The 12146-nt window shown below is 41.2% G+C and overlaps 1 protein-coding gene across 2 annotated transcripts in view; it reads right to left on the reverse strand.

Annotated features, from left to right (window-relative positions):
• Window positions 1-543: 543 nt before the first annotated feature.
• Window positions 544-12146, reverse strand: part of MDFIC2 (MyoD family inhibitor domain containing 2) — a 101832-nt gene continuing 90229 nt past the window's right edge. For both annotated transcript variants that reach the window (XM_067755186.1, XM_067755185.1), the window contains one exon: window positions 544-3472. In XM_067755186.1, coding sequence (XP_067611287.1) covers window positions 3213-3472 — 260 coding nt within the window. In that variant the 3' untranslated portion in view covers window positions 544-3212. The remainder of the gene's footprint in view (window positions 3473-12146) is intronic.

Here is a 12146-nt window from a genome sequence, read left to right on the forward strand (position 1 = left end):
GTCTTACTTCTTTGGAAAAAATGGAAGCGACTTTTGCTTTATTAACTTTGATGGTCCAGCATTGATAATTAATTTTGTAGGCCTATCAGCTTATGTAGTGGGAAAATTTCATCAGCAAGTTAAATGTAACTTCTTTTTTTCATGGCTTTCCATATTTTGTAGGCTTTTAGAGAAGCAATGGTTTTATAAAAATCCATTGAGCAAAGCAAAGACAATGTACTTATCTGGTTATATTGCTGTGGGGAAAAAAATTTCTCTTCTGGAATCCTTATAAAGGTTGTATGTTCTCAGATCTCTCTTATCTAGTGTGCTTCCTTAAATCAGAATATTCTTTTCCCTTAAAAGCCCACCTGAAAGAACAACATTATCTTTATTTGTGATCACCGGCCTTCATCATTGCAGAGAAAAAAACCTGAGCCTTCTCAGATTCTGATATTTGTATTTAATCAATAACCACATTCCTTTTTCATCTGTCTTACCTCTGCAATTGCATTTTCCCAGCTGCGTAAATTTTATTGTGTAAGAATTCAATTGAAAGAGCCATTCATGTTTGCAAAAAGGATGATGTTTTATTATTGGTGATAAAGAAAAGAAATTGCACACTTTGTATAACCGATCCTTTCTGTTAGAGCATGGAGCATGGTGAATTCTGAAAGTGAGGAATAAGTTAACAAACCGTGGTAAGAGAGGCCACAGAAAGATCTTGTAGTATTCTGACCACAGTATAAAATAAGACCTGACAATTCTTTTTTTCTTTTTTTTTTTGCGGTACGCGGGCCTCTCACTGTTGTAGCCTGTCCCGTTGCGGAGCACAGGCTCCGGACGCGCAGGCTCAGCGGCCATGGCTCACGGGCCCAGCCACTCCGTGGCATGTGAGATCTTCCCGGAACGGGGCACGAACCCAGGTCCCCTGCATTAGCAGGCGGACTCTCAACCACTGTGACACCAGGGAAGCCCAAGACCTGACAATTCTTAACGTCTCTAATTGACAAGCGTTCAATTCACATTCGAAATGGACCATCTTTGCCCAATTTGAGGGTATGTAGACTAGAAAGAATAAGGGAATGATGGTCAAAATAAATAACATCGATATGACATGGCCTGATCAATGACACCAGGTACCATATTATTGGGACAGGATCCCAGAAACCCCCTGCAGGTCCAGGTGTTCTTCCTTGAGTGGCTGGATCGGGGGGAGGTGGGTGGGTGCTTGTAGAGGGGCCAGGTGGCTGGGGGTACAGGGAGAAGCCCTAAGGAGGTTCACGGTAGCAACTGTTTATGAGCCAGTCTAGTAGTAGTTTAATATTTGAACAATTGGAGTAGCTGTACCACTGTGTAAAGCTGGACTAAGAAGTGGAGAATCCTGGGGTGGTACAGTGTCATTAGAAAATTAGACCACCGGTTTGATTTCCCAACACTGCTATTAAATAACTGTATGGTCTTGGATAAGCCAGTTCTTGGAGTCCTCTATTTTCTCTTAGGAAAAATGAAAATACTGGGTAAGAACATCTCTAAGTCCCCTTCTTAAGGGTTTATAGTTTTCCCTCATAAAGATCTACAAGTTCTATGCATAGAGAATGGAGTTGTCTCTGAGCTTCCGAAAAGCACTGAGACCAAAGTGTTTCATAAGGGGTGGGCAGTCACATGCTCTGTACTTTGTGGAAAACATGATAGTCAAGCAGGGATGAAGCCTGCATTAACCATGGATGCTCTGTGCTATGAGGAACAAGACAAGAGCAGTTCAGTGCCTTTTGATGGGAAGCTTAAAAATATTTTCAAAAGATTAAGAGTTTTCAGCGTTTTGAGGCAATTACTGCAGAGTAGAAGAATGTGCTAGTTGACTACAGAAACAAAACAAGTGTAGCTTTTGTTCAAAATTACCTAAGTCAGGCAAAGACAGGTATTTTGGAATTTGTTGTTGTTGTTTGCCTAAATCATAAAAAGTTCCCTCGACTCTCCATTTTACTTTCGTGTTCTTTGTTCGGTTATTGATATAGTGTGCTTTTTTATGTTCAGTGAAGATGTCCATGGGAATATTTAAGCACATGTTTGTGAGCAACGCCATGCCTACAGAAAGTAAAGAAAATTCCAAAGTAACTTCAACCTGCACAAATTGTTTTAATTCGTTGGAGTTGGAAGTCACTTTCTACGTTTATATCACATCTTTAAAAAAATTTTTGTACGTGTGAGGAAGTGCTCAACATAATTATGAATCACTTGAATTATCAGAAAAAGAAAAAAATATGGTTTGTGAAGCACGTGCTGTATTAGGAAACTTAGTGCTGCATAAGTGCCTGCACATGTATTTCTTTCAGGTGCCTACACAACTCATCGTTCAGTAAAATGAAATGGTTCTGTTTTAATATCCTGCTGCTTATTGTACCTGACAAACAGGAATGAGGAAAATGGCAAATTGATGATCTGGGGTCATTTTCTTGAAACTTGCATGTAATTCCCATTTCTGCTCATTAGAATAAAGAAAAGCCTTTCTGTAACAAATTAAGAACATGCATAACCTGTTATGACATAGTCATAGACATAATAATAATACGGTCTAGAATTACAGCACTCTCTCGAAGTACATCATATTCAAAATTCACTGGATATGTCTTGGAGACATCTGTAGTAATTATAGGAACACGGTTTCTAATTCATTTAATTCCCTTTCTACCTAAACTGAACATATAAGTAAATTTTAAGAGACTGTACAAATAAATTTTTAATTACAAAATGATGTTATGCAATGCATTATTAATAATAACCAACAATGCATAATGTTTATACATGAGTCCATTAGAAGGACAAGCTAATGTATGTCAGTTCTAAAAGAATGTGCTAATTTGTCCTGAATTTGTGAATGAAGTTGAATCCATGATGCAAGCCAGTGAGTGCAATAACAGAATGGCTTCACATGCTGTTTTACAGTTAAGAAACATCTTGTACCTATGGCATTTAAGAGGTATTTAAGATTTGTTCATCACATGTGATCAAGATCTGATTTTTCAGTGAGCCATGCGGTTGGGAAATTTGGAATAAGGCCATTGAGTTGACAATACTAGCTTTTTCCCAGACAGGTGCAGAATAAAATGGTCTGGAGCATCCAAGAAATGTATACAGTCCTTACATTTCAGCGCATAGAAATCACAGTCTCATTGTAATGGAGTTTCCCCCGGGGGCCAAAGGGTCTGCTGGGATGTGGTTCCTTTGTCGCGCTAGTGGTAACAGATTTCTGAAATCTCCATGGCCAGCTCCAGACACTCACTGGTCTCCTGGCAAGATTCAAAAAGGCTGCAGTCTATGTCACAGTTGCAGTTGCAGTCATTCCGGGAGTGGCTTTCATCTGAGGTGTGGCGATACCTGTGAGAGGGGCAGCACAAACTGGTACACACCGTTTCACACGTATCTGGGAGCATCAGGAGACAATCCAAAAACTGGCAAAACAGACAGGTGAGGATGAGGGAGGCACAGTCCTCTGTTTAAAGAAGAAGAAAGACAATTACAGGTGGCCCCTCTGGGGGCGCATATGAAGAGGAGGCATGTGCAGTGGTGTGCTTGATAACTTTATAGCCCGCTCTTAATTATTTATCCGTATTAGGGGCGATGTACACCAGTTATCCTCTCAAGCTCCCCCTCCCCCATCCACTCTACTTAATTAATTGCTTCATTAACTTCCTGAGCATTTCCTATTGATTCCACGTAATCTGGTTATTTAAAGTGCTGTCACTTTTCTAAACTTTATTTGCGTTGCCTGCAGAGGTGCTGGGAAGCCGCACAATTAGCTGCCTATCTGGAAACCTTGCAGTGGTCTGAAAAACAGCAAGTCCTCCCCAAGTGCAGGGAGCTTGCAGCAGCAATTAGATCTGGGGACAATGAGCGATCATACACATTTCTGGCTTCTCGTCACAAGGCTTTCTTATTTGTTTGATGTGGACTCCAGTAAATCTGCAACACCCATATTCAAATGTGAGTGAAAAGCACCAAAACCTAACATAAATGACTTTTTAAATAATCATAGTTGTTTCAGGTTGTCTTTTATTTTTAATCCCTGTCTTCTTTTTCCTCCATTTATGTAAAGCCTTGATTTTATATCAACTTAAACGAAATATGTCATCGTGTACACCTAAAATGGTATAAATCTTATCAATCCTCTTTAAGAAAATTGGTTTAAAAATTTACTATGCAGACTTGTAAAAGTGTGAAAAGTATCTCTAAGGCATTGAAGGTAATTGGTAATTCTAGCCAAACAGCTGTGATGGGTTATAGATTATTGTATTTTTTGTTTCCATAAAGGGAATTAGTTAGAAGATGTAGCAGTTCTCTTGTTAAAATTATAACTTCTTAACATCTTCCTTCCTTCCTCCCTCCCTCCCTTCCTTCCTTTCTTTTTTTTTTAACATCTTTATTGGAGTATAATTGCTTTACATTGTGGTGTTAGATTCTGCTATATAACAAAATGAATCAGCTATACATATACATATATCCCCATATCCCCTCCCTTTTTCATCTCCCTCCCACCCTCCCTATCCCACCCCTCTAGGTGGTCACAAAGCCCCGAGCTGATCTCCCTGTGCCATGTGTCTACTTCCCACTAGCTATCTATTTTACATTTGGTAGTGTATACATATCCATGCCACTCTCTCACTTCGTCCCAGCTTACCCTTCCCCCTCCCCGTGTCCTCAAATCCATTCTGTACATCTGTGTCTTTATTCCTCTCCTGCCCCTAGGTTCTTCAGGACTATTTTTTTTTTTCCTTTTAGATTCCATATATGTGTTACCATACAGTATTTGTTTTTCTCCTTCTGACTTACTTCACTCTGTATGACAGATTCTAGGTCCATCCACCTGACTACAAATAACTCAATTTGGTTTCCTTTTATGGCTGAGTAATATTCCATTGTATATATGTGCCACATCTTCTTTATCCATTCATCTGTCAATGGATGCTTAGGTTGCTTCCACGTCCTGTCTATTGTAAATAGCGCTGCAATGAACATTGTGGTACGTGACGCTTTTTTTTTTTTTTTCCCCCCCTGGTTTGCGGGCCTCTCACTGTTGTGGCCTCTTCCGTTGCGGAGCACAGGCTCCGGACGCACAGGCTCAGCGGCCATGGCTCACAGGCTTAGCTGCTCCGCGGCATGTGGGATCTTCCCGGAACAGGGCACAAACCCGTGTCCCCTGCATTGGCAGGCGGACTCTCAACCACTGCGCCACCAGGGAAGCCCACGTGACGCTTTTTGAATTACGGTTTCCTCAGGGTATATGCCCAATAGTGGGATTGCTGGGTCGTATGGTAATTCTATTTTTAGTTTTTTAGGGAGCCTCCATACTCTTCTCCATAGTGGCTGCACCAATTTACATTCCACCAACAGTGCAAGAGGGTTCCCTTTCCTCCACACCCTCTTCAGCATTTATCGTTTGTAGACCTTTCGATGATGGCCATTCTGACTGGTGTGAGGTGATACCTCATTGTAGTTTAGATTTGCATTTCTCTAATGATTAGTAATGTTGAGCATCCTTTCATGTGTTTGTTGGCAATCTGTATATCTTCTTTGGAGAAATGTCTATTTAGGTCTTCTGCCCATTTCTGGATTGGGCTGTTTGTTTTTATGATATTGAGCTGCATGAGCTGCTTGTATATTTTGGAGATTAAGCCTTTGTCAGTTGCTTCATTTGCAAATATTTTCTCCCATACTGAGGGTTGTCTTTTGGTCTTGTTTATAGTTTCCTTTGCTGTGCAAAAGCTTTGAAGTTTCATTAGGTCCCATTTGTTTATTTTTGTTTTTATTTCCATTTCTCTAGGAGGTGGGTCAAAAAGGATCTTGCTGTGATTTATGTCATAGAGTGTTCTGCTTATGCTTTCCTCTAGGAATTTGATAGTGTCTGGCCTTACATTTAGGTCATTAATCCATTTTGAGTTTATTTTTGTGTATGGTGTTAGGGAGTTTTCTAATTTCATTCTTTTACATGTAGCTCTCCAGTTTTCCCAGCACCACTTATTGAAGACGCTGTCTTGTATATTCTTGCCTCGTTTATCAAAGATAAGGTGACCGGGCTTCCCTGGTGGCGCAGTGGTTGAGAGTCCGCCTGCTGATGCAGGGGACATGGGTTCGTGCCCCGGTCCGGGAAGATCCCACATGCCGCGGAGTGGCTGGGCCCGTGAGCTATGGCCGCTGAGCCTGCGCGTCTGGAGCCTGTGCTCCGCAATGGGAGAGGCCACAGCAGTGAGGGGCTCGCGTACCGCAAAAAAAAAAAAAAAAAAAAGATAAGGTGACCATAGGTGCGTGGGTTTCTCTCTGGGCTTTCTATCCTGTTGCATTGATCTATACTTCTGTTTTTGTGCCAGTACCATACTGTCTTGATTACTGTAGCTTTCTAGTATAGTCTGAAGTCAGGGAGCCTGATTCCTCCAGCTCCATTTTTCTTTCTCAAGATTGCTTTGGCTATTAGGGGCCTTTTGTGTTTCCATACAAATTGTGAAATTTTTTGTTCTAGTTCTGTGAAAAATGCCATTGGTAGTTTGATAGGGATTGCATTGAATCTGTAGATTGCTTTGGGTAGTATAGTCATTTTCACAATGTTGATTCTTCCAATCCAAGAACATGGTGTATCTCTCCGTTTGTATCATCTTTAATTTCTTTCATCAGTGTCTTATAGTTTTCTGCATACAGGTGTTTTGTCTCCTTAGGTAGGTTTATTCCTAGGTATTTTATTCTTTTTGTTGCAGTGGTAAATGGGAGTGTTTCCTTAATTTCTCTTTTAGATTTTTCATCATAGGTGTATAGGAATGCAGGAGATTTCTGTGCATTAATTTTGTATCCTGCTACTTTACCAGATTCATTGATTAGCTCTAGTAGTTTTCTGGTAGCATCTGTAGGATTCTCTATATATGGTATCACATCATCTGCAAAAAGTGACACTTTTACTACTTCTTTTCTGATTTGGATTCCTTTTATTTCCTTTTCTTCTCTGATTGCTGTGGCTAAAACTTCCAAAACTATGTTGAATAACAGTGGTGAGATTGGGCAAACTTGTCTTGTTCCTGATCTTAGTGGAAATGGTTTCAGTTTATCACCATTGAGAACGATGTTGGCTGTGGGTTTGTCATATATGGCCTTTATTATTATGTTGAGGTAAGTTCCCTCTATGCCTACTTTCTGGAGAGTTTTTATCATAAGTGGGTGTTGAAGTTTGTCAGAAGCTTTTTCTGCATCTGTTGAGACGATCCTATGGTTTTTCTCCTTCAGTTTGTTAATATGGTGTATCACATTGATTGATTTGCATTTACTGAAGAATCCTTGCATTCTGGGATAAACCCCACTTGATCATGGTGTTTGATCCTTTTAATGTGCTGCTGGATTCTGTTTGCTAGTTTCTGTTTCCTTCCTTTCTTTTTCTTTCTTTTTCGTTCCTTCCCTTCCTCCCTCCCTCCTTTCTTTTTTTCTCTCCCTCCCTCCCTCCCTCCCTTCCTTCCTTCCTTCCTTCCTTCCTTGCTTCCTTCCTTCCTTTCTTCCTTTTTTTAGTTAAGAAAGTCTCAACAACATGTGAGGGTTTTGAAAAAGGGTAGGTAAGTGTTCATGTGATACAGCATCTAATTAATTAAAATCAGCATCCTGAAGACTTGATGGTTGAAAGTAACATTCTAGCATGAATTGGAGAAAAATTCATTCCTCCTGATGGGCTTATCAATCAATTAACATTAGACTTTTTGTAATCTATTTTTCCCCCATTAAGAATGTTAATAACCTTTGGTTTTCAGACTTCAGTTGACTGTAACTGTACAAGCCTGCAGGAGAGATTTCACTCTTTGCCTCACCTGTCAGAGCGATCTAAGTGTTCCTAGAGCTCCCTTCATTGAATTCAAACAATGTTTTCCAGAAAACTTTTTTCTTTTCTTATTCATATACTTCTTAGTGTTTAAGAGAAGGGAGAGCATGGAAACTTGCTCTGAAAGGGAACAAATATTTTAAAGAAAACCATTCTTATTTCTTTTAAAAACATCTATAAAGGTCTAAAGTGAGTTCTGCATATAGGTAAACAGAAATCTCCCTTCATCCCTGTGTTCCTTCCCCTCCCCCTGCCTCTCACCGTCCATTTCTTTCTTCCCCATAAGACAGTGGTAAAGAACCACACCATGACTTTTATGACCACTTGAATTGCCATATATTGTTGCAGGTGCTGTGGCCATCACTCAGTATTTGTAGTTTAGGTGGACTATTCCATAGTATGTCTGTGGTGTGTGTACTCATCTCTTTGCCAGACTGGGAGTATTTTTGTTCACTCAGAGCCAGTTTCTAGCATGTGGCCAACTCACCCGTAACTCATAAGTCACTATAAATCTCCCGCAGAAATTCAGGAGTGAGTGAGTGCTGTACATAGACTCTATTCTGCGTATGCATTTCTGAAGAGGGCGTGTTGGTGGTCAAAGATTTCAGGCATAAAACCTCGTCACGTTTTTTGCAATTCCAAGACTGCTGCTATAGCAGCCCCTGGCAAAGAAGAAGTTCTCAGAAGAAAATATTCCAAGCAAATGCTCCCTGATCTTTTAGGCTAGAGACTCAGGTCCATGACCATATACAAATGATTTTCCCACTAGGTCCTGTCTTTTGTAGGTGCGAGACTGAAAGTTTGGCTTGGAAGTAAGTCAGGTTGGGTGTAGGGTGTTCTGTGGGGATGGGAGCTGGTGTTTCCTATCAGAGTGTGAAAACCTGTTTGTAAAATGGCCTTATAATTTCCTGTGGGCGTATAACCGTTTGGTTCAAATCCTCTTGCCAACGTCTCCTCAAACTGGCAGACTCCAGAGGTCTCTGCTTCTGATGTATATTATAGATTTTATTTATAAAAAAATATATGTTGGCCTAATCCTTTGGTCAAGTTGGCATTTGTTTCCTTCTATCTCTCTATTTTGCACTTGAGAATAGAGCCCATTTTTTTCTGTTTATAAGTCAGTCCTTTTTATTTGGTTGTAAAGGGCAGAGCCTCTTGCCTAGAGAAACACGGCAACATTAATGAATTGAAAACAGATTTCTCCCCACTTTCAAGTGTGTTCCACACTGTTCCTAAAAGACATATTAAATAATTATACACGAGCAGGCAAACCTGTTTTGCATATGGCCAGTTTATGTTTGCACAAAGGTAGAGTAAGCAGTTCAGAGGAAAATTGAAAGTGGCACTGTTTGAAAAGAGAGTTGGACTTTCCGTTCTCCTGAATGGGTATATTTTCCTTTGCCTGCAGTATTCCTTGGGACTTTCATGTTTAATAAACTTGATGTTCAGAGTCATAGCCTATGATTAGTTCTCCTCTCGGCCCATCCAAAACATCATCCCTGCATCCTGCTGCCTGCTTCCCATCTCTTCTGCTCTGTGCTCAGAACATCTCACACTTACCAAGGCCGCATTACATCATGGGTGTCCCTCTTTCCCGCATCCCACAAACCTGTCTCTTCCCTCGTTTTCTCTTGTGAATGGCTCCCGAACACGCAGATGAATTGGCACAAATCTGGGACTCATTCTTGTCATTTTCCCTTTCCTCATCATACCCTTCCCAGCCAGTTCTTTCCTAAGTTCTGCTGATTCTCTCTCAAATTCCTATTTGAAACCCATCAGCCTCTATCCACCATCCTAGCTGTAGCCACCATCAGCCATCATCAGGTCAACAGAAACAGCCTCCTGTCCTGACACTGCTTCCACATGAGCCCACCTCAAATTCATCAGCCCCTGTGATACAGTTAATCATTAATTAGAACATCTCACTCTCCCTTTAGAGTCAAGTCCTAAATCCTTGGCATAGCCTGCAAGCTCCTGTGTGATCAGGTTCCTGCCTGTTGCTCTGCATTCCAGTTCCAGTGTCCTCCTTACTCACTGCACTCCAGCCACACTGGTTAAATTTCAGTTCCTGGGATGCATCTAGCTCAGGGCCTTTGTACATGCTCTGTCTCTGGCCTGTGTTGCACACTTTCCCCTCACAACTTTACCTAACTCGTACTCAACCTTTGGGTCTTTAGCTTAAAACACCTTCCCTGTAAATCACATCCTTGCAGAAACTCTCATAGCACCCTGCTTTGTTGTTTTCTTCATAGCACTGACCACAGGATAGTATACTAATTAGTTTATTGATTAGTTCCCCCCCTACTTAAAACCTAAGTCACAAGAATGGCTTATCTCTTGTTGAATGAATGAATAAATGAACAATAAGAGATAAACAACATGGTCCCCACTTTTTAGATGTAAGGTAAGGCTTAGGGATTGTCACTGACTGTCCTAAAACTTTCACCTGTGTGGTGGTGGAGCAAGGAATTAATCTAACTCTGGATCCAAAATCTGTGCTCTCTTTCTCATTGTTAGATGTGCCAGCTGGTTCGTGGAAAGCAAATTTGCAGTCCTGTACACTTTACAAACATCTCACATGGGTCTTGAGATAACTCTCAATTGAGTACTACTACTGTTCTATAGATGAGGGAACTGTGACTCAGAGAATTTAAGAAATACAGGAAGTGGTGGGGCTGTCATGTGAACCTAGATTGTCTCCTCCAGAGCCCTTAACTCTGAAGCTGACCTGCCCTTCATAACACACACGCTTTCTTCTGTCACGTTCAAGCCTGGCACCAGATGCTCTAGGCCTCCTGGTGACCTGTTCTCCCTTCCATTCCCCTCTCACCCTACTCCCCTCTGTATTCGCAAGACTGGTAAGATGTGTTTTGCAGGTTCTGCCAGGTGGCTTCTGGCTAGCTCCAGCCAATAGGAGGCAGCTATAGGAAATGGGAGGGTGGGAGAAAGGAAAGCCTGGGGTATATCTCCTTCTTTCTCTCTGCTTTGTATCTTCCCTTTGGTTTTATCTTTTTCCGAATGCCCTTCTCTTTGTGACTTCTGCTAATGCCACTTACTAGTGGTCTGTCTAGTAATAGTTAGTTGCTAGTGGCCAATGAGCTAATGCCAGTAGTAGTGATTTACTAGTGCCCTAGAGAGACCAAGGGAGGAGGTGGCAGAGCTTTCCTGTTGTCGGTAATTTCCTCACGTAGCTTTTCACCTCTCCCTATACCTTTGTAACACATTCCCAAGTATTAAATTTCTTTTATTGGACTACCTGGCATCATGGCATAGGCTCTAGTTGCTGCTGTCATAGTACCCATCTCATTTCCTACTTCTTTCTTCGTTAAACCTGGATTAAAGGAGGTTTAAGATGTATCCAAGACCTGCAGGCCATTCAGCTGGAAGTGGTATTTGCCTTTGAGCAAGAAGCCATGATAAAAACCCTCTCTTAAGTTGGTTCCATTTCCTCTTTACACCCCTAGGGTACATTGAGGATGTGGAGGCTATAATATGCTAAGTGATACCCTCACGCCCCTGAAGGACTACTGCAGCTTCTGAAGGTGCTAAATGTTAACTGGATAGTGGCTACTTACATGGTGTTTGTCTTTCTCTGTCTGATTTACTTCACTAAGCAGAATATTCTCTAGGATAATCCACGCTGCTGCAAGTGGAAGTATTTCATTCTTTTTTATGGCTGAGTAGTATTCCCTTGTATATGTATACCACATCTTAACATGGTTACCAAAGGGGTGATGGAAGGGGGCCACAAATTAGAGGTATGGGCTTCACAGATACAAACTACTATGTATAAAATAGATAAGCAACAAGAATATACTGTACAGCATAGAGAATTATACCCTTTAACTTGTAATAACCTATAATGGGATATAATCTACAAAAATACTGAATCACTATGCCGTACACCTGAAAGTAACACAATATTGTAAATCAAGTATACTTCAATTTAAAAAAGAACAAAAAAGAGGGTAATAAAGAGAGGAAGAATCTGCCTTATAAGAATGGATCATGTTTAATCATGGTGGAAAAGGTAACAGTGTGAAGGAGTTTCCACTCATATACCTGAGGTCGGCCCCACGTTCACGGTCCTGTAATCCCTGAGTTTGTCTTTCCAGCTTTCAGTGTTCTTGCCACCATGATTCCCCAGGATCAGGAGGAAGGAGGAGCAAGAGGTAGCTGTAGCTGCCCTCTGTGGTCCCTGGCGCATTCCTCAACTCCAGAAACATGCTTCCTGCATCTTTGGGAATCATTTTCCAAAGCGGCAAGAACATGATTCTTCCAGAAGTGACCCCAGATAAACAACAGTCTCCCTTCCTCTCCC

The sequence above is a fragment of the Pseudorca crassidens genome, chromosome 10 (genome assembly GCF_039906515.1).
Source record: "Pseudorca crassidens isolate mPseCra1 chromosome 10, mPseCra1.hap1, whole genome shotgun sequence".
In the NCBI taxonomy this organism is placed as follows: Eukaryota; Metazoa; Chordata; class Mammalia; order Artiodactyla; family Delphinidae; genus Pseudorca; species Pseudorca crassidens.